Source organism: Macaca fascicularis, chromosome 3 (assembly GCF_037993035.2).
Source record: "Macaca fascicularis isolate 582-1 chromosome 3, T2T-MFA8v1.1".
Taxonomy (NCBI): Eukaryota; Metazoa; Chordata; class Mammalia; order Primates; family Cercopithecidae; genus Macaca; species Macaca fascicularis.
The window spans coordinates 81,964,870-81,985,360 of record NC_088377.1 but is presented as its reverse complement, the minus strand read 5'-3'; the positions used below and the strand labels follow the sequence as shown (position 1 = coordinate 81,985,360).

The 20,491-nt window shown below is 40.2% G+C and overlaps 1 protein-coding gene and 1 long non-coding RNA gene across 2 annotated transcripts in view; one reads left to right on the top strand and one right to left on the bottom strand.

Moving 5' to 3' along the window:
* The window catches only part of ABCA13 (ATP binding cassette subfamily A member 13), a 410,641-nt gene that overhangs the window by 213,045 nt on the left and 177,105 nt on the right, over nucleotides 1-20,491 (top strand). The window contains exons 31-33 of the mRNA XM_074036523.1: nucleotides 8,595-8,713; nucleotides 11,329-11,416; nucleotides 17,549-17,657. Coding sequence (XP_073892624.1) covers nucleotides 8,595-8,713; nucleotides 11,329-11,416; nucleotides 17,549-17,657 — 316 coding nt within the window. The remainder of the gene's footprint in view (nucleotides 1-8,594; nucleotides 8,714-11,328; nucleotides 11,417-17,548; nucleotides 17,658-20,491) is intronic.
* Nucleotides 4,357-5,092, bottom strand: LOC135969889 (uncharacterized). The gene is made up of 2 exons (XR_010585245.1): nucleotides 4,871-5,092; nucleotides 4,357-4,643 (listed from the first exon to the last, which is right to left on the bottom strand). It is a non-coding gene; the product is annotated as an uncharacterized lncRNA (long non-coding RNA).

Genomic DNA, 20,491 nt, shown 5'->3' with positions numbered 1-20,491 from the left:
CATATTTGTACCTACGTCTCTATGACTTTTTGGTTTCCTGGATTAGCTGTTTCTGGGGAAAGTTTCATCACATAAAGTGAATATTTATAGAACACAGATGCCGTAGAGATCGACAGTGGCCCCTCTCCTTCATTGCCTGCTGCCTTTGGTCATTAACATTCCCCTGGCATTCATTAAGAAAATGAATATTCTTCAAGTAATAATAAAGAAGCTAGAATTGCCCTATGGAAGGAAATTTTTCTAAATTTCAAGGCAGCATGACCTTAAGGCTCTTGCCGTACTTTTATTTGGGCTAGATATTAACAGCTAGGATGCCCCTTAGCTCTCTGATTGTGGTTGATTCATACAAAAACATGTGGAGGTAGGTGTGCCACTATTAAGGTGAGAGGCATCACTGTCTAATCTGTGAAGGAGAATAAATTGAAATTTATTTGGAAAACTGATTGGAACTCATCTCAAAGAAAATCTCAGACTCTAATTAATAAAAGGCATAGACCTGCTAGCCACAATCAATAAGCAAGTATGATGGCAGGTCTAATTTATAGGAAAAAGGGAAAAGAAAAAATACATTGAAGTTAACTGAGCATCTATAATGGAAATGGCCACTTGGAGAACATGTTTACAGGGCTTTCCTATTTAGTGGCTCATGAGATGCAGTTCTCCTTAATAGCTGTCCACCTAAGGGAAGAAACTGAGACAAATTAATATAGGTAGAGAGTTTATTTGAGTCAAAGTTGAGGACAGCTATGTGGGACACACTTCCAAGTTATCTTTGGAAGTGCTCCCGAGAACAAAAAGGAAGCTCAAGTGAAATGGCCTTATTGTCTAGGGTGTCAACTGAAGTTCTTTGTCTCATGGCCAAGGAAATCAAGGATATGGACACACCAGGAGTGAGCTTAGAGCAGAAATGTAGTAAGTGAAAGGAAGAGAAAAAACTCTCTGCTGCAGAGAGGGATCTCAAAAAAAGGTTGTCATTTTACAGTGAAGTGCAAGGGTTTTAATAAGAAAGCCAGTTGGTAAGGGTGCTCCATTTATATAGGGCTCAAAAAACTGGTTAGAACTAGGTGTTTCATTTCCATAAGACGCGAATCCCCGGCAGTCCCTACCCTATCTGTTTAGTGCACATGCAGATCCTTAACCTAAGTTACTCCATATTGCTTATCTCCTCCTACTGTGCATGAATCAGGGGCAGAACCCTTTTCATTAATCCATTTTCGTGCTGCTGATAAAGGCATACCCGAGACTGGGCAATTAACAAAAGAAAGAGGTTTACTGAACTTACAGCTCTACATGGCTAATGAGGCCTCACAATCACGGCGGAAGGTGAAAGGCACTTCTTACATGGTAGCAGCAAGAGAGAGAATGAGAGCCAAGGGAAATGGGTTTCCCCTTATCAAACCATCAGATCTCATGGGACTCATTCCCTACCATGGGAACAGTAAGGGGGAAACCACCCCATGTTCAGTTATCTCCCATTGGGGTCCCTCCCACAACATGTGGGAGTACAAATCAAGATGAGATTTGGGTGGGGACACAGAGCCAAACAATATTACCCTTCAAGGTAGATGTGCCTGGCCGAGGGTAGCTCTTCTTTTCTATAGTGTTGCAGCCATGTTCCAAGCAAGCCCCCTCTGCAAGCTTCCTTACGTGAGTATGTCCAAAAAGGAAAGGAATGTGCTCACTGGGGCCCACTGTATGTCAGTGAAACTTGCTGACTACACGGGAGGCCCCTTTCTGTGTGGGAATTCATCTCCGTATCTATGCTTGCAGCCCGAGCTTTCAGGCTGCTCTTTGTTAGAAAATAAATGCCACTGAGGACCTTGCCCTAACTATCTGCCTAGCCAGTTTCTCCCTTCCTTCTTTCTCATAATTTATTAAAGAAAAAAGAATGAATCAGGAGAGTGGGTGATTACAAAAGTTGTTTGTCAGGGATTCTCATTGGCATTGTTAAGTTACTTTATAGCTCTGGTGGTGGCACTCAGCCTGGGGTCCATATAGTGAGCTGCTTAGAAATGATTGCTTAGCTCAAGGGGGATGGGGTGGAGTGTGACTGCTGTCTCACTCCAGTGCCTCTCTGGGCCTGATTATTTAAAGGGAGCTCACATTCCTCAGATAAAAAGCCTTTTTGTTTGTCTTTTTTCTGGAGATTTTAGAAAGCTTGCTTTTGGAGTAACTAGTCTGCTTTCTTCTCTTAGACTAAAGATACACATGTAAGCGGGAATAATGACACAGCACCTTTAGTGAACACTCAAGAGTGTTGGTTGATGTGGAAGAGCTAATGGAACTCTCCATATTTCCCTCTTGGCTTCAGCTGTCAATAAACTCAGCTACATTTGACATTTGGTGATCCTTTGCAGTGATCAGTTATCTTTTTTTTTTTTTTTTAGACATGATTATTGTTTTTTTTCCCTGGACTTGTTTTTCCATTTATTCACTTTAGGGGTAAAGGGAAAATTTGCCTTTCACCCTCAGAAGCTTCACTGAAAATCAATTGACAAAAGGCAGGTTAACTGGGAAATACCATACAAACGTGTTAATGTGCATGAGAGGATCACATCATACAGTAATTACCTCAAACCACCAAAGAGGTATAGAAATTTCTATACCCTTTTCATAGGGGAAGGAGAAGATGGGAAGTGCGGATAATTCTTTTGAGGGGCAGGAAATGGTTGTTATAGAGAAAGAATGGGCCAGGGAGACAGAAGTTAACTTGTAGATGATTCTCCTGGAATTTGAGTGAGCCCAAAAGCAAGGCATTATTTTGTGAAAAAGTCCATCCAAGAATCGTTGCATTCTTCACTCTTCTTTTCTGAAACAGATAATGAGATTTCAGGGAGGGGATTGAGGACCTATGTGTTTCCTTTGGTAAGGAGTTTTTTGGTCAGATATGGAAATTCCAAAGAGAATTGGAACGGAGGAGGAACAAGACAAGGTTCCAGGGACCTTGATTCTGAGGCTTATTTCTGAGGCCTTTCAATTGATAGATATGCCCAGCATGCACAAGCAGCATATTTTGGGAGATTGTTTTCTATGCCTCAACACTCATGAGATCTCTAATTTTTCACACCACACTCGTATTCTCTAGGCTTGATTTGATCATTCTATTATACTAGTAGCTTTTAGTACCACCAGCTACCTAAGGTCTATTGGGATTAGACTGGGTTAATATCAGAATGATTGGTGTTTATGTTCCTAAATTCACTTCAACTCACACGAACTGTGAGATTTCAGTAATATGTGAGAAAGAAATGTTTTACATGAAAGAGTTCCATAGTCAAGTAAGTTTCACAGATGTTGGATAAAGCAGTATTAAGCAGGTATCTTTGCCACAGCTCTTCTAAGAAGCTATTTGGTGATAATGAAATTGTCCTTGAATTGACAGTGGAGTAGATGCAGCATTTTCTGCAAATTTGACTGAAGAGTCCTTCCCTTTTGTGGCACCAGTGTGTTTCGGGATGCACTTTGAGAAATACTGGACCACACGTTAGAAATCAGAGAACCTCAGGAGAGAAGGAGTTGAGGTGGAATTAATGAAAGTCCTAAGCAATGGGTGTGGTTACTCTTCAGGGATGGCTCAAAGGAAATGTACTCAAAGATGTGTGGAAGGAAGGCCTATATACCCATGGCCAGTTCTCTGGTCTTTAGTGTTCATGTTGAGCCAAGCTGACTGTGTTTTACCAGAAGGAAAAAATATTTCTCTCCCCTTAAATACATGTGTGCTATCTGGAAGCCCTGGGTCTGCAAGGGCATGTCAATTTCCTCTTTTTTTTTTTTTTTGGCAGAGTCTCACTCTGTCACCCAGGTTAGAGGGCAGTGGCATGATCTGGACTCCCTGCCTCCTCAGCCTCCTGGGTTCAAGTGATTCTTCTGCCTCAGCCTCCTGAGTAGCTGGGGTTACAGGCATGTGCCACTGCACCCAGCTAATTTTTGTATTTTTAGTAGAGATGGGGTTTCACCATCTTGGCCAGGCTGGGCTCGAACTCCTGACCTTGTGATCCACCCGCCTTGGCCTCCCAACGTGCTGAGATTGCAGGTGTGAGCTACCGTGCCTGACCGATTTCCTCATGTTTTATCAAAGATGCTGTGGCTCTCTCCAAACCTACAAAAAAGTTCCATGGTTAGTTCTTCTGAGGATGAAAACGTGATTTGGAAGAGACATCATTAGAAAAGGCTCAAAGGGGAACAGGAATTGAGCTAACTCTAAAGAACAAACAGGAATTTTCAGGGCCTGGGCTCCCATGGATAGCAATACTATGACCCAAAACATGTCATCGGGAGTGAGTGTGGCTTTACACAGAATAGGTGGAGGGCAGATTTGTTTCTTGTCGCTGAGGTAATAAATTATCACACAGTTGGTGACTTAAGAAAACATGAGTTTATTCTCACATGGTTCTTGGAGGCTGGAAGTCTGAAGTCAGTGTCACTGGAGTGAAATTAAGGTGTCTGAAGACTCTTGAGGACAATCTGTCCTTTTCCTCCTCCAGCTTCTCTTGCTTCTGGAATTCCTTGGCCTCTGGTGACATTACACACATCTCTATCTCCATTGTCACAGTGTCCTCTCCCCTTCTTTCTCTGTCTAGTCCTCCTCTGTCTCCCTCTCACAGTGGCACAGGTTGTAACCAGCAAAAGGACCTGGCTGCTCACTGCTTGTAGAAAGAGGTCAAAATAATAACAAGCTGATTAAAAGTAAGCAAGATTTTATTATCTGTGCCAGCAAGGGGAAGAGCAGAAATTACAGCAATTCTGCTGTAATTTGTGGAGGGAACACAGGGTTTTTTAAAGAAAGGGTTTGGAATGCGGAAGAGGCAGGGGTGGTAGCTTGGGGGTTGGGGAGAGGGGGAGCTAGGAGGTCCCAGGAGGGGTTACTTACTCCAATGACTCATCTTGAATTGTTGTTTCATTTGGTGAAGAGGCTGACCCCATCGTGGATCCTGCCAGGTTACAAACTAATCACAGTCAATCTTATAGTCAATCTTCAGCTGGGAATGGGTTCCAGCCTTGAAGTAATCTTTCGCTGGGGACAGATTTTCAGAGTTGTCTAGTCCCCTGAAACTTTTAAGGAATTATATGACCGGATAAGTGAGCACGGCGTGTGCTTAACAAGCATCTAGATAAATAAATGTGCATAAGGCATGGGGGCATGAAGTGGGAAAGGAAAGAGAAAGAAAACATTTCAAGGCTGTAAAGTTTATCTCAGAGCTACATCTTGAAACTGGGGAGGGGAAAGAGGAAGAGGGAAAGGATAAAACATTTTAAAATGAGGTTTGAGGCTAAACTGCTAAGCAGCTCAGTTACAAGGTGACTGCATGAGGGCGAACTGTCACAATCCAGGATAATCTTCTGGACTCAAGATCTGCAACTTAATAACATCATCAAGATACTAAGTAGCATTTAAAGAGTCCAGAGATGAGGGCCTGATATTTTGGTGGGGGGCGGGGGTGTCAATATTCAGTTTAATACAGAGGGTGTATTTGGGGACACCTACACAGATAATGGTTAGAATGAGACCAAGGACATTTTCTAGTAGACCTGAATTCTTGATAAGAATTGGAATTTTTTTTAGCAAGGAAATAATCTAACTGAAAACACCATTTTGAAGGATGTATCTTGATAGGTATAGGGGGTGGTAAATTGAGTTGGAGAGAGGAAAGCTAGAGGTAGGAAAACTTTAACGGTTGTTATGTTCATCCAGTTTGGCTGATTATTTATTTTAATTGAGAAGCAGAAGTTATCTATATTTGTGATTACACCATACCATATTGATATTATATCTATTATATATAAAATGATGTGATATATACATATATCATGATTTTTATATATTTTTTATATATATAACATATATATATATATATAAAATCTCTCTCTCTCTCTCACACACACACACCCCCATTATGGAATGGCTAAATCCAGCTATTTAATATATGCATTACCTCATGTACTTATTGCAGGGGCACAGGAAAACTTGCCCTTCATCCTCTGTAGGTTTGCTAAAAATTCAGCTCATAAAAGGCAGATTAATTGGAGAAAAGGCACATGAATTCTTTTAACATGTACAGGAGGAGAATTACAGGGTTATTATCTATCCCCCAATGAAGTTCAGATGTTTATGTATCATCTCAAGTTTACAGAAAGTATAGGGCCTTGGGTCCTGGCAAATCAGGTCATGGAGGGAGAAGACGAATTCTGTACTGGGACAATAAAAGATTACAATAAAGAATAAATGGATCTGGGAGTAGACATTGTCTGTTTAGGTTTGGTTACATTCTTGGTCTTACAGGGAGGAGAAGAAATAAAACATTCTCCTTGGTGGGTCTAGATCTTAGGTAGGTAAAGAATTTCAACTTCGTCCTGTGCTTTGGGAGAGAAGGTGGATAGGAGGGAGGTCCGAGACACCTTGAAACTTCTTCAGCTCAGCATGTGAAAGCACCATATTCTGGGGTATTTTTTCCTGATCCCAACATTACTATTTGTGTGTGTGTGTTTGTGTGTGTTGAGGATACTAAAAATCTACTCTTTTTTTTTTTTTTTTTTTTTTTTTGAGACAGAGTCTTGCTCTGTCGCCCAGGCTGGAGTGCAGTGGTGCGATCTTGGCTCACTGCAAGCTCCACCTCCCGGCTTCAAGCCATTCTCCTGCCTCAGCCTCCTGAGTAGCTGGGACTACAGGCACCCGCCATCACGCCTGGCTAATTTTTTTGTATTTTTAGTAGAGATGGGGTTTTAACCATGTTAGCCAGGATGGTCTCGATCTCCTGACCTTGTAATCTGCCTGCCTCGGCCTCCCAAAGTTAAAATCTACTCTTTTAGCAATTTTCTTTTTTCGTTTTTTTGAGACAGTCTCGCTCTGTGGCCCAGGCTGGAGTGCAGTGGTGCCACCTTGGCTCACTGCAACCTCTGCCTCCCAGGTTCAAGACATTCTCCTGCCTCAGCGTCCCGAGTAGCTGGGACCACAGGATCGTGCTACCACACCCTGATAATTTTTGTATTTTTATCAGAGATGGGGTTTCATCATGTTGCCTAGGCTGGTCTCAAACTCAGGAATGTAATCCCAATGTGCTGGGATTACAGGTGTGAGCCACCTCAACTGGCTCTTTCAGCAATTTTCAAGGTACAATACATTGTTACTAATTGTAGTCATCATGTTGTACAATAGATCTCTTGTACTTCTGCCTCCTGTTTAGCTGAAATTTTGTAACCATTGACCAATATCCTCTCTGCCAATCACCATTTTACTCTGTGTTCCTATGAGTTTGACTTTGTTAGATTCCACAAATAAGTGAGTTTTGCTGAATTATGATGTACAACAATTATTATTCTTTTTCGTATCTTTCCTCAAGCCTTTCTTTCAACACCCTGAAAGCAGTATCTTAAATGTCTATCGCCCTTCTTACTTTGCTGTAGTTCTTTCATGTGTATCTGAACCTAACAGCAAATCCAAGCATTTAGGTAAGCTTGTTTCCGTTTTCATTTTGCAAATAAGCAGACAAGCTTCCAAAGCTGTAATGAATTTGAAACTGGCCCAAATGTATCTTACAAGTAATATTTATGGAGTTTTGAATAAACATGGAAATGGACCCTCCCTGGTCTTAAAACTTGAAACTTACGTTTGTTTCACCACCCGAGTTTCTTCCTCAAGAAACTGATCCTCAGGCAAGGGACTGAAATACATTGGATCCCTGAATTCAGAAAATGAGACTCCAGACCCCTCATGCATCATGATTGCTTCCTTACCCCTCCTTCATTCCTGTTTTCCCATTTTCCCCTCCATATAACCCCCACCAGTTTTAGATGGTTGAGAACATGGATTTGAGACTTTTTCATTCTCCGCAGCTGCAGAACTCAGTTAAAGGCTTCCTCCCTGGCAACACCCATGGTCTCAGTGATTGGCTTTCTGTGCAGCAAGACCAAACCCCTGGCATTTTGACAACAAAAGACTCAGAGACAGAGTCGTTTCCTATTTTAATATATCATCTTTTCTGAAAGTGTTTGAGAAATGGAAACAAAGCACATTAACTCCAAAGCCGTTCTGTGGCAGGGCAGAGCACATCACTGCGCAGCCTCCCGTGGCCTGGGTTTTGTGTTGTGTTGACCACCGCCTCCTACCTTGTTAGGTGATTATTCCATGATGCAGAGCTGGTGTTGTTGGCATGCTGGTGAGTCGCTGGAGAAAAGCTGTTTGATTTCTACTTTAGACCCTTATGAAAGAGACACATGCCTTTGAGTTATACTGCTTACCTTCCTCCCACTAGTTGTCTCTGACTCTCTTTCAGGTTCGTCAAATGCAAGATCACCCCAGTGAAAACATTTTTTTTTCCTTTTTAGTTTTTGTAAATCTGCCCAAACTTACATACAGAAAAGGATTTGAAGTTCTCAGATATAATTGACCGCAAAAGTCACAGTGGATATCTGGCATAATTCTCAAATATATGTGACCCTGAAAGAGATTTTAGAAATCAGAACATATGAAAGGTTACAGATAATTTGTTAAAAATTGAAAGCTAGAGAAGAGTCACATGTAGTTTCGAGTAATGTCAGTGAACCAGTTTGTGAGTTATAAAAAAGTTTTTGTTTTTTCTTTTTGAAAACAATTTCAGAAGTGTCCGAATAGAAGTTCCGGTGCTCCCTACCTGACCAACCACCTGGGCCACACACTGTTGAATCTCTCAGGCTTCAATATGGAGGAGTACTTGCTGGCGCCATCTGAAAAACCAAGGTGTGTTCAAATCTCTTGCTGGGTCTTTACTGTTGTATTTGCATTACTGTGGAAAACTTATTGTTTTAAATGCCAATGTTCTTCAAAACTCAAAAATCTAAGACTGACCTTGGTGCTCATAAAAATTCTAAATAGATGCCATGGACCTTATTAAGATTCCTTACTGCTGACTTTCACTCTTTTAAGTGCTAGGGGAAATCCTATCAGTTGAGATTTGTCAATGGCAGAAGCACCAGAGCCAGAAGCAGTTTTACTGCTTTAGGGATAAGAGCAGATAAGTTTACAGCATAATGAAAGCAAGGCCTTACTTTAGAATTATCTCTATTATGCAGCATTCAATGTGGGAACCTGGGTACAATTAGCATCTTGAAATTCCTCTTGGGCAATTTTTGGGAAACCTTTTGTGTTGTGTTGAATTTCCTTGAGACTAAGGGGGTGAATCCAGATGAGGGAGATCAGCAGTGAGTGCTTCTCATTGCTTTGAATCTTAATAACATCTGCCCACTGTAATTTTCCCATGTCCCCCAAATGTATTATATTGCTTCATGTACGAAGGCATCCCATAGGCTGACCTTATTGTCTGGGACTCCCTACTGCCCTCTACCTGCCCCTCTGGGGTTTGCCTGCCTCCACCTCTTAATGTCTTTCAACATACACTAGAATCTCTGGTTTTCTGTTCTAACTCTGATGATTAGCTTTTTATTTTTCCCGAAATGGAGTCTCACTCTGTCACTCAGGCTGGAGTGCAGTGGCACGATCTTGACTCACTGAAAGCTCCACCTCCCAGGTTCAAGCGATTCTGATGCCTCAGCCTCCAGAGTAGCTAGGTCTACAGGTTCCTGCCACCACACTCAGCTAAGTTTTTTTGTATTTTTAGTAGAGACAGGGTTTCACCATATTGCTCAGGCTGTTCTCGAACTCCTGACCTCAGGTGATCCTCCCACCTCGGGCTCCCAAAGTGCTAGGATTACAGGCATGAGCTGATGGTTAGCTTTTTGAAGGTGGGCGCTTGTGTGCCCAGAATGTAGAATATTATCTGGCATATCAAAGATGTTCAGTCAGTATCTATTGAATGAATGAATGTATTCAATTGAGCCAGTTGGGAATGTGTACTTATTCCTTTACCTGAATTTTTGCTGAGAGTAGAACACTATGATAGAAGAGAAAACTATTCTTCAGTCTCCTTTTATCTAGTGGGTGGAAGACAAACTTTATTGATATAATAGTTAACATTATATTTTTTAAATGTTAACTTTTTTTTAAGTTTAATAGATACAACATACTGTGCAACTCATGGAGATATTAAAAAAAAAAAAGATATAATTCCCAACCAGGAAAAATTCACAGAGCTGTATAAAGATAAACTGGCAAATAGACAATAAAATCCCGTGTGGTAATTGATAACAATGGATGGAAATGTAGGGTATTGTGGGAACTCAAAAGACAAGGAACATCCAACCCACCTGAAATTGTCTGGAATGCCTTCCTGAACCAGGCAAGATTTGAGTGGAAGATTAAAGAAATAGAGTAGGGAAAACAAACCAGAAATGCCTCAAAAGATTATGATCACTATTAAGAAATTCTTTAGGCCGGGCGCAGTGGCTCAAGCCTGTAATCGCAGCACTTTGGGAGGCCGAGACGGGCGGATCACGAGGTCAGGAGATCGAGACCATCCTGGCTAACACAGTGAAACCCCGTCTCTGCTAAAAAATACAAAAAACTAGCCGGGCGAGGTGGCGGGCGCCTGTAGTCCCAGCTACTCGGGAGGCTGAGGCAGGAGAATGGTGTCAACCCGAGAGGTGGAGCTTGCAGTGAGCTGCGATCTGGCCGCTGCACTCCAGCCTGGGTGACAGAGCGAGACTCCGTCTCAAAAAAAAAAAAAAAACACTTTTTGTTTTTCTTTTTTTTTTTTTCCTTTTTTTTTTTCCTTGGAGATAGAGACTTGCTTGCTCTGTTGCCTAGACTGGAGTGCAATGGCATGATGTCCACTGTAACCTCCGCCTCCCGGGTTCAAAAGATTCTCTTGCCTCAGCCTCTTCAGTAGCTGGGATTACAGGCGCCTGCCACCATGCCCAGCTGGTTTTTAAATTTTTTTTTGTATTTTTACAAAATACAGAAAAAGACAAGGTTTCACTGTGTTGGCCAGGCTGGTCTCGAACTCCTGACCTCAGGTGATCCACCTGCCTTGGCCTCCCAACATTCTGGGATTACAGGCGTGAGCCACCACACCTAGCCCAAGAAAGTCTGAATAGTGGTTTCGTAGAGGGAATGACCATTAATTAAAATAATTACAGTGGTGATGATCAAGCCCTATCTGTTACACGGCATGTATGTCCTCACAAGACAGTTAGGCGTGACAAGTACACTTTCTAATGTGGCCAGCCTTATCCAGACCTTCTCAATTATCAGTGCCTTCCATTTTGCCTGGCTTGAGAGCCAGGCAACTTCCATTAGCACAGCGCTTCTGCCTGTGTGTTCATGTCACAGATCACAGATGCTCAGCTGGCTACTGTCCTAAGACTGCTGTACCTGGTGGGGTTAGTAATGAACACCCTCTGGTTAGCAGTCCTGGTGTTCTGTGGTTGAAGCACTAACACAATGTTCATTGTTAACAGGCTTGGAGGTTGGTCTTTTGGAGTACAAATCCCCAGTGAAGCTGGAGGTGCAAATGCAAACATATCAAAAACCCAAACTCTGGCAAAGGTAATCATATTCTTTTTATTTTTTTTCCTGTTTTAGAAAGTATTTAGGAAAACTCAACATTCAAATATATTTTTGAGCACAGGGTTGGGAAGGACCAGATTAAATCCCAGCATTTGTTACTAAGCATTAAGAAAAATTATATGTAAACATTGTCTTGAGAAAAAAATGACTTGTTTTTCATTAGAAATGGAAGAAATAGGTTTTTGCTTTTTGTTAAGACAGGACTTCACCTAGTAAATACAAAGTGGAGGAAAAAATCTATTTTTAAAGTATCCATAGTTGTGATAATTGGAAATATCACTAGTTTCTTTGCTGGCCAAGGAGTTCTTCCATTCATGTAAATGCCTTATCTTCCAGAAGGCTGGATAAATAGGCCTGGAGATGACACAAAGAAAGCAGTAGTTACACAGAGCTACTCTTAGGAGTCCTGGATTTTCAAGCCCTGCCAGGACTATTCCTGTGAATTAGGAATGGTCCCCTTGGAATTAGAGAGGCTAGGTGGGGGGATTCTTCAGATGTGAGAGAATGGGGACTGAGATAAAGGAAAGATGCCTTGATCCATCAGTAGGAATAGAGAAGTGGTGAACCCAACAGTGAGTTGTTGTTTAAGGAAAAAAGTCAACACTACGTTAAAATGGGGAAAGCAGAAAGATTCAAAGCATTCAGTCTCCATGACTAGAGAAATAGTATTGTGTTTGATTGAGAGAGAAATCGGAGAAGGGTAGATTGTGGGAAGAAGTTAAATCCACTGTGGGAGAGTGAGTGTGAGTTCCTGTTAGGACATCAGTATAGACATTTCATTCTGTAGTGTGTGGATGTTGTGTCTACTCATGAACCCATTGTGGAACTATGAGAACAAGAACAATCTCCATGAGCCCAGGAAGGCACTCTGTCTTTTCTGTAGTGGGGACTTTCATGGTTCATGTGAACCTGAAGAAGCTTATTGGGATAAAGATAAGCCCATGTTGGAGGTTTATTCAGTGAAATAAAAATTCTTACAGGTACTTCACAATGTCATCCCTGACGAGACAGTCATACTTCACAATGTAATCCCTAAACAAAATTTTAACAGTCATGCATTACAATGTAATCCCTGGGAAAAATTTTCAGTCATGGTGTGGATGATTCAGGAATCTCTCCAAAAGCTGAGGTTTGTTCAAATCTCTTTTCCTTCTCAAGGCAACACACATGCATGAAGATTTAAAGCTCAATATGAAAATATCATTTTTAATAACTTGATAGAAAAATAACTTAAAATATATTTGCTGACATATATTGGAACATATTATGTGGCTGTTATGAAAATACACCTAATTAGCAGAAGGAATCTGTTCATTTCCTCTACAAATATTCCGACTTTTTAGTCTATCCCAATCTAAACCCTTCTTACATATTCATAGGAGATGGTTGTGTCTTTGCTTTGAAGTGTTTAAGGCACAGACCTCTTGTTCAGTGATGAGTGGCTGGGGATTTGTGTGTTCCCCTCACGTCTGTAACTTTTTTGTCTTTGTTTAGATGAGTCTTCTGTACTGACACATTTGAGTGGTGATTGCTGAGTTTTTAATGTTATTTACGTGTTCTTTGACAGGCACAAGCATGCAGGTGAATTATACTTGACCCTTTGGAGGCTGAGCTCCTCTCCAGCAAGCCAAGGAACTCAACGTTGTTGTGGGGTGTAAAGGGCAATCTATTATTTGACATACTCACCAGAACTGCTGGCGGCTGATAGTGCATCAAATGATTGCATTTATTTTTCTGTAATTAATGACCAGTTTTTTCTTTCAGCCTTTAGGCTACATTCACCAACACAGATGATATGAGTTTCATAGTCTTTCTGAAGGAAAACATGGAAAATTTGCATATGAATAGGCTTAATGTATGGTTCATTATCTTGTAGAATGTCTCTTGTGCGACCTTTATGAGTTCTATCATTCACATCTTGAGTGTTTAGCTTGTTTAATCAAAACACTCTTTAGAACTTACACACTTCAGTTAAAGAAACCAAACACATTTTCCCTTTTGTTTTTTTTTGCATAATTCTGTTCTCCCATGGAATTTAATGTATTTGAATATCCACTGAGTTTTTTTTTTTTCTTATAGCTACTTAGTTACTTTTCTGAGGGGCTGTTATTCCTGAGATGAAAGGTCTGTTCTGGGGTGTCATAGTATGTTCCTAAAAGAAGATTAATTTCCTATTTCATTTATTGGTCTTTATCACTTCATGACTTATGGACTGGTAGGGAAGGAAATCCCACAGCTTATTTCCAGAACACAGCCTAGTTTTAGAAAACCATTCTTAGGAGAAAAAGAAAAAGAAAGAAGGAAAGAAAAGCTTTTTCTCTGAACTCTTTTAAGTCCTGAATGCTAACTTTAAGATCATCACAAAGTATGCATTTATTACTTAAAGAATTTATAAAACCTTTCTCAAGTAAAGGCCAGTTTATAAAGGAACGGATCAGGAGTTCCAGAACATTTTAAAATCTGTTCCTTGGAACTCTGCAAATCAATCATTTATTACCAAAATGATGCTATATAGCAAACAACTGCAAACTGTTAGTAGCATCAGAGTAAACATACATTTCGCTCATGAGTCTGTGGGATTGTGCTGCTGTGGGCTGTGCATAACAGATGGTGCCAGGCTGCACTAGCTGTGGGGAATTTGGGATGCTCCTTAGCCAGGCCCTGGTTCTGCGTCCTGGGAATGTCCCCCAGCTCATCATCTGCATTGGCCCTTAATTCTACTCTGTGAGGTGCTTTCCCTTCCATTGCCCTCCATGGCTGTGTGTGAAGATACTTTAAAATATACCTTTTGAGTAGCTCTCAGCCTGCTTCCTGCCTGTGGACAGCTGGGTTCTTAGAGAGCTATTTACATTTTACTTGTATTCCAGCCTGGGGTACCTTCTTGATACAGCTTCCTATAAAGCACTCTAGGTTTTCTAGTTTTCTAACTGAGATCCACAAGCTACTCTCACGATGTTGTTGAGATATGCTGCTCTCTCTAAAATTAATTAGTGGCATTTGGGGAATGCCAGAATACTAGGGGACAACACCCTTTAGGTTCCTAAAAGCCCTGTGTCCCCCTGAGAGAGTCTCTAAGCAGCATCATTCTTTGAAGATCTCAACAAAGTTCTTACAATCGCACCCTTGACTTGATCTTTCTTCTGAGGCCATGTCTTTCAACATTCTCTCTAGAGAGCTCCATACCCAGGTCAAAATGTTTATTGGGCACCATTTCCATCTTTGAAGTTAATACAGGTGATAATATTACCCACTGTTCTCACACTGTAATATGCATCGTCCTTTTTTCAGCTATTTATAGCAGTTTGTTTTTTTATTATTTTTCTCCAGTATTCCTAAGTATTTTATCATGTATTTCCAGGCTTCTCTGATTGTTTCTTTGTCCCCCAACTTGCTGTTCTCAAAAGCGATGCCAACTATTTTCAGTTTTTGGTACAGTAACACCTTATTCCAGTGTAAATCACTATGTTGGTATTCTATGGCTACAATAATGCTCTACAACAACAATTTCAAAGCTCAGTGGCCTCCACAATGGGCGTTCATTTAGCTCATGGGTCTGTGAGGTTTTTCTAATACAGAATGAGCGGGGCTGATCTTGGCCAGGAATGAACATGTGTGTGGTTGGCTGGCTATTGGCTTCAGCTGGGATGACAGTGGAGGTCTCAGCTCCACTGTTGCATCTGATCCTCCAGCAGATTAGTCTGGCCATGCTCCCATAGTGATAGCAGAGGCATAAGGGAGCCTTCAGGAACGTACATGTGTCTCTCAAACCTCTGCTTGTGCCACATTCTATTGGCCATAGCAAGTCACATGGTCAAGCACAGCATCAGATTGGGAGGGCATGAAAGTCATATAGTAAAGCATGTGGATACAGAGATGGTGAAGAACTAGGGCCCTTAATGCAATCATGAACAGAAGTTTTGGCCGGGTGCAGTGGCTCACACCTGTAATCTCAGGACTTTGGGAGTCCAAGGTGGGCAGATCACCTGAGGTTGGGAGTTCGAGACCAGCCTGTCCAACATGGAGAAACCCCGTCTCTACTAAGAATACAAAATTAGCTGGGTGTGGTGACGCATGCCTGTAATCCCAGCTACTCGGGAGGCTAAGGCAAGAGAATCCCTTGAACTCGGGAGGCAGAGGTTGTGGTGAGCTGAGATTGCACCGTTGCACTCCAGCCTGGGCAACAAGAGCAAAACTCTGTCTCAAAAAAACAAAAACAAAAACAAAACACAAACAGAGGTCTCAGAGTCTACAAAGGGTGAAGCTAAGGAGGCTGAGCAGGCAGCCTCCTGTCTTTCTAGCTCCATTCTGTCAAAGAAGCTCTGCTTTTGTTTCTGTACTGTAGTGTAGTGTCATTTTAAAGTTTTTTTTTTAATCACTCTACTTTTAAAACAAAAATTAAAATAATAAAACAAAACAAAATTAAAAAACCTTAATTCAGGGCAGGGACTATCATTGTGTCTTCTATCTTTTTCCCTTCATTTGAGCAGTTAAGGGAATCAAGGCTTGGGGGAGAAGGAGGTCACAGACAGGGCTAGTGGGAGGTTCCACTTTCCACAGGCAGTGGGCTTTTCTGCCAGATTAGCCTGTCCCATAACTTCAACAGAATCTTAAGCTTCTATCATTTCCAGAAATCTGGCTAGTGCCTGTGCAGGTGTGTGTGTGTGAGGGGGCAGGGTGGCATGGGCGAGAGACCCCAGAGGGTGACAGTACAGAGCTGTGTGGGTGGGTGACGTGGACACACCTCTGATATATGACATAAACTCCTTCAGTTCACTTTTGACTTTTCCATCAAAGGAACTTGGAATTTACCCTACTTTGGAGAATTGTGTGTCTACGTTGCTTTAGATTTTCTTTTTCTTTTTCTTTTTGGTCACAAAATCCCACTCTGTTTAGGCATAGCCTTGAACACTCACAGTTCTGTAGTTAGTGGGTCTCAAGTTTCACTTCTTCCCCTTGGGGTTTAAAAAAATGATTGGCAAGGATTTCTCTGGGAACTTAAGAAAATATTTAAAACGAGTGGTGTGAAAGATGAGGTCTGCTTTCTGAATTGCCTGAAGAGGCAGGCTATTTGAGAAAGAATTGGGGAACAATTGTCTTGTGTCTTAGGGTTTTGTTTTTGTTTATTCTGTTTTTGGTTTTTTAACTATATGATCAATATTTTATTACTTAACTGTTTCCACGAGCACAATAGCTGCCACACAAGACTGTGGTCAAAAAATAATTAGTTATAGCATGAAGGGGTGGAAAGAAAATAGATTGGAAGCCCTCAAGTTAGAAGGGATTTGAGATCTAGTCCAAAGTTTGCATAAACTATGAGAACTTGAATAGGTTCCTCCAAGCCTTAACTTGCTGTGGTGCAGTTCTAATTCTACCAAGTGGATTATCTGTCACAAAAGGCAGACTCTTCTAGAGAAATGAGCTGTTCAGTCAATTGAATTAAGACCAAAATGCATCAGTTGGAGTCATCACAGTTCTTGAAGATACTCACTTGCTTTCCAAATTAATAATATATTTCCATTTTTATTAAAATACTGATACTTTGAAATATAGATACTGATGGTTTGATTAGTGTTTTTTATGATGCTTCTTATTCCAGCTTTAATAACATTGTCTTTCTCTTATTTTCACCTTTCTCTTGACAGGCATGCTACTTTATTCTCCATTCTCAGTAAATGTTCAGTTCAGTTTATTCTGAGAAATAATGTTCCATGCTCAGTTATTAATTTGAAAGTAATCATTCTTTTTCTGATCATCTTCCACACTTTTAATTTGCAGGTCAAATTTCATTAGCTTACTAACTGAGAAAGAAAAAAAATGATAGGCTTTGGTTCCTTTTTTCTTGTAAGAATATAATTATAGAGCAACTTTCACATTTGTTCTGGGGAAAATTAATCTATTTTTAGCTGTAAATTATATGCTTGAGATAAATATAAAATTAGCATACTGGAATTGACTGCTCACTGTCAGCCACGCAGGAACATTACTTTGAATCCTGCACTCAGGTGCCTTGGAAGTTAATTGACACATATGTTCTTTATATCCCAGAATAGTTGACAAACAGACTTAAGAACTAATTTTGTGAGAGCCATTAAATTATCTTTCTTTTTTTAGGTGTGGTATAATCAGAAGGGTTTTCATTCCCTACCTTCCTACTTAAATCATCTAAACAACCTTATTTTGTGGCAGCACCTACCCCCTACTGTGGACTGGCGACAATACGGTAATGTTATTTTTCATGCATTATAATTCACTACTTTAAAAAGAGAATGCTTTTAAAAGTGAAAGAAGCAGAAAAGGTTCTGAATAGAAATGTGAGGAGCAATGAGAAAGTTTCTACTTGGCAGCCAATCCATGTCTAAACACAATACAAAGTTGTAGGCTCTCTTTCCCTTTATTTGTGTGTCATTAAATGTCTTTACTTTCTTGAACCTGTAACCTCATCTGCAGGATGAGGGGAACAAAATGCGACTGGAGAGTTCTCTCCTAAAATTATTTTATTCTGTGACTTAGTATCTTACAGAAGCAAGAAAATTTTTATATTTTAAAGACAATATTATATGGAATACTGTGATAGAGAATACAGACTGTCCCTCCTCCTTATCATTGGGAAGATGAACATCACATTTTGATTTATGCTGAGCCCTCAATTCATCAATTATTTATGTTGATCATTGATTCATTATCTATGCTTTCTTATTTTGGTAAATGGCACGGGTCCGTTTCTGGTATCCAGAGTTAACTTATTGGTTTAAGTAAATGTTTATTTATTGCACTTGGGTGGGATAAATTATAATTTGTTAATTTAATTTAGTTTCTTTTCTAAAGAAAGGAAAGAAACAAGAAGTATAAGCAACAGACCATGTCCACCACAATTTATTGACAAAATATATTTGTTGAAACATTAATTCACATAGACATCAACACTAAACAATTTTTCTAATATACTCTCACTTTATTTCAATCGTACTTTATTTTTCCATATTTATTTTTCCTTCTACACCAATTTTTTAACAAAGTAAATTTAATTATTTTGTGGTACTGTAATTATTTTGGAATGATAATAGGTAATATAAAAGTTAAAAATGTACGTGACTAAGAGAAGTAAAAAAATAGTATAATAGTCATACAGAGTAGGGACAGCAGAATAACATTTATAAAATATTTGAAATGTATCAAGAACTTCATTAGATATTTAACATCCATGGTCTAATCTAATTTTTATGTCTATTTTGTAAGATAGACAATATTTGCCTACTTTACTGATTAGAAAACTGATTTTCAGAAAACATCTGAGCAAGGTAATAATGGGGCCATGATTGGATTCTAGCTCTACCTGATGACAAACTCTTGCTCTTCTACGACATCAAACCGAGACGTCATTCTGCTGGGCATGAATACAGCATGGTTCACAGAGGGGAAGTCATTAACATGGGATCTTGAACAATGAGCAGAAGTTTGACTGAGGTCAGAAAGCCATTCCAGGTCTTAGCAATGCAATAACAATCATAGTGTATGTTCAGCTTTTGTAGAAGAGTCCAGTTTGACCTCATCATAAAGCTGAACATAGAGGGATAATTGTTGATCACTTTGGAAAGATTGTTTAAGATAAAATGCTGCTTGGCTTTGACTGGCATGATGAAGAGTATGGAGTTTGGTAAGTAATAGACAGGCTTTACCAATATGTGACAATGAGAATGACATCATATAAGTAATATGTTAGGAAGAATGATCTGGAAGCCGCTGATTAAAGGAAGAAGACTGGTGGCAATTTAATGACCTATTGGAAGGATACTGCTTACAATTTTGAGGTTAAGGCCAGGATGAATCCAGAGGAAAAAGAAATGATAAATTTCAGACAGATGGGAGAAAAGATTGAGGCACTAGGGATGGGAATAAACAAGATTTTAAGAAAGGCTAAAATATAAACCTGAGCATTTTAAAGTTCAGTACTGATGACATTATAAGAAATGTCAGGGAGAAGATATGTTTTCAAGGAAGGGGTGAGGTGATTTGTGCAGGATCAGAGATGCTAGTTTGGTTCACATATATAGATGAAAATGTGCGGTAGGATTCAGAAAACTGGAGAGAAAATTTCAGTAGAGCAGTCATAGGTAACCTAAGTTCTAACCTTAATAACAAATGATAGATAAAAGTGTTGGTAAAGTGAGATCCTGCATGGGTCAGACACAGGCTCAGAACAGAAGAGGGCTATGGGTAGAACAGAGGGAAGAGGACAAAATTCTGTATCCCTTGAGGTAAGAAGATCTTGGCACGAAGGCCAGTGGGGGGCAGAATTTCACACAGATGGGCAGGAAAAATGAAATATTTCAGGGTCATCCAGAAGAATGAGAATGCAGAGGTTTTGCTGGTGACCTCCAGAGGGCTAGTTCAATGGTGTTTCAGAAATGGAAAATTAAAGTAGAAGGAATTAAGCAGAGAGAGGTTTTTTCCGAAACGAGACTAAACAGATAAATTCTAATTTGACTTGTTGATGCATCATCATGGGAAAGGAAGGTTTGTGCAATAAATTGGGAATATACAATACATAGCCCCACAGGAGGGTGTGTTGGGAGTTATTATCAAAATATTGATAAAGAACTCCCACAAGCAGGGCTCTGAAGAAAATATTGTATTACATTCCTTGATGTGTGCTTGTTCCTATGGGAAATGGACAGAGCTAGAACTATTAGCTTAATAATTATAGTGAAACAAACCTTGCCCCAGTATGGAGCTTCGATAAATCCCGTGAAAGCAGAAGTTGTGTTTTGCTCCCTGTTGGTCTCAGCAGTCCCACAGCACCAGGCTCAGGGGACATTCAGGCTATAACAAGTGAATGCACGGATCATTGTACTACACGGACAATATTTCACACTTCTCATCACAATGGTTTTTGATGAGGTTTCAGCAGATGTACACATTCTGATATTAGAGATTTCTGAATCCTGATGCAGGCCACTTGATAAGAAGCTATTTTCTTAAAACCCAGGCTGGCCCTTTCTCTCTGTTGAGTAAATTTGCAGCTTTTCAGAACCCCTAATTTTGAACCTAAAACTC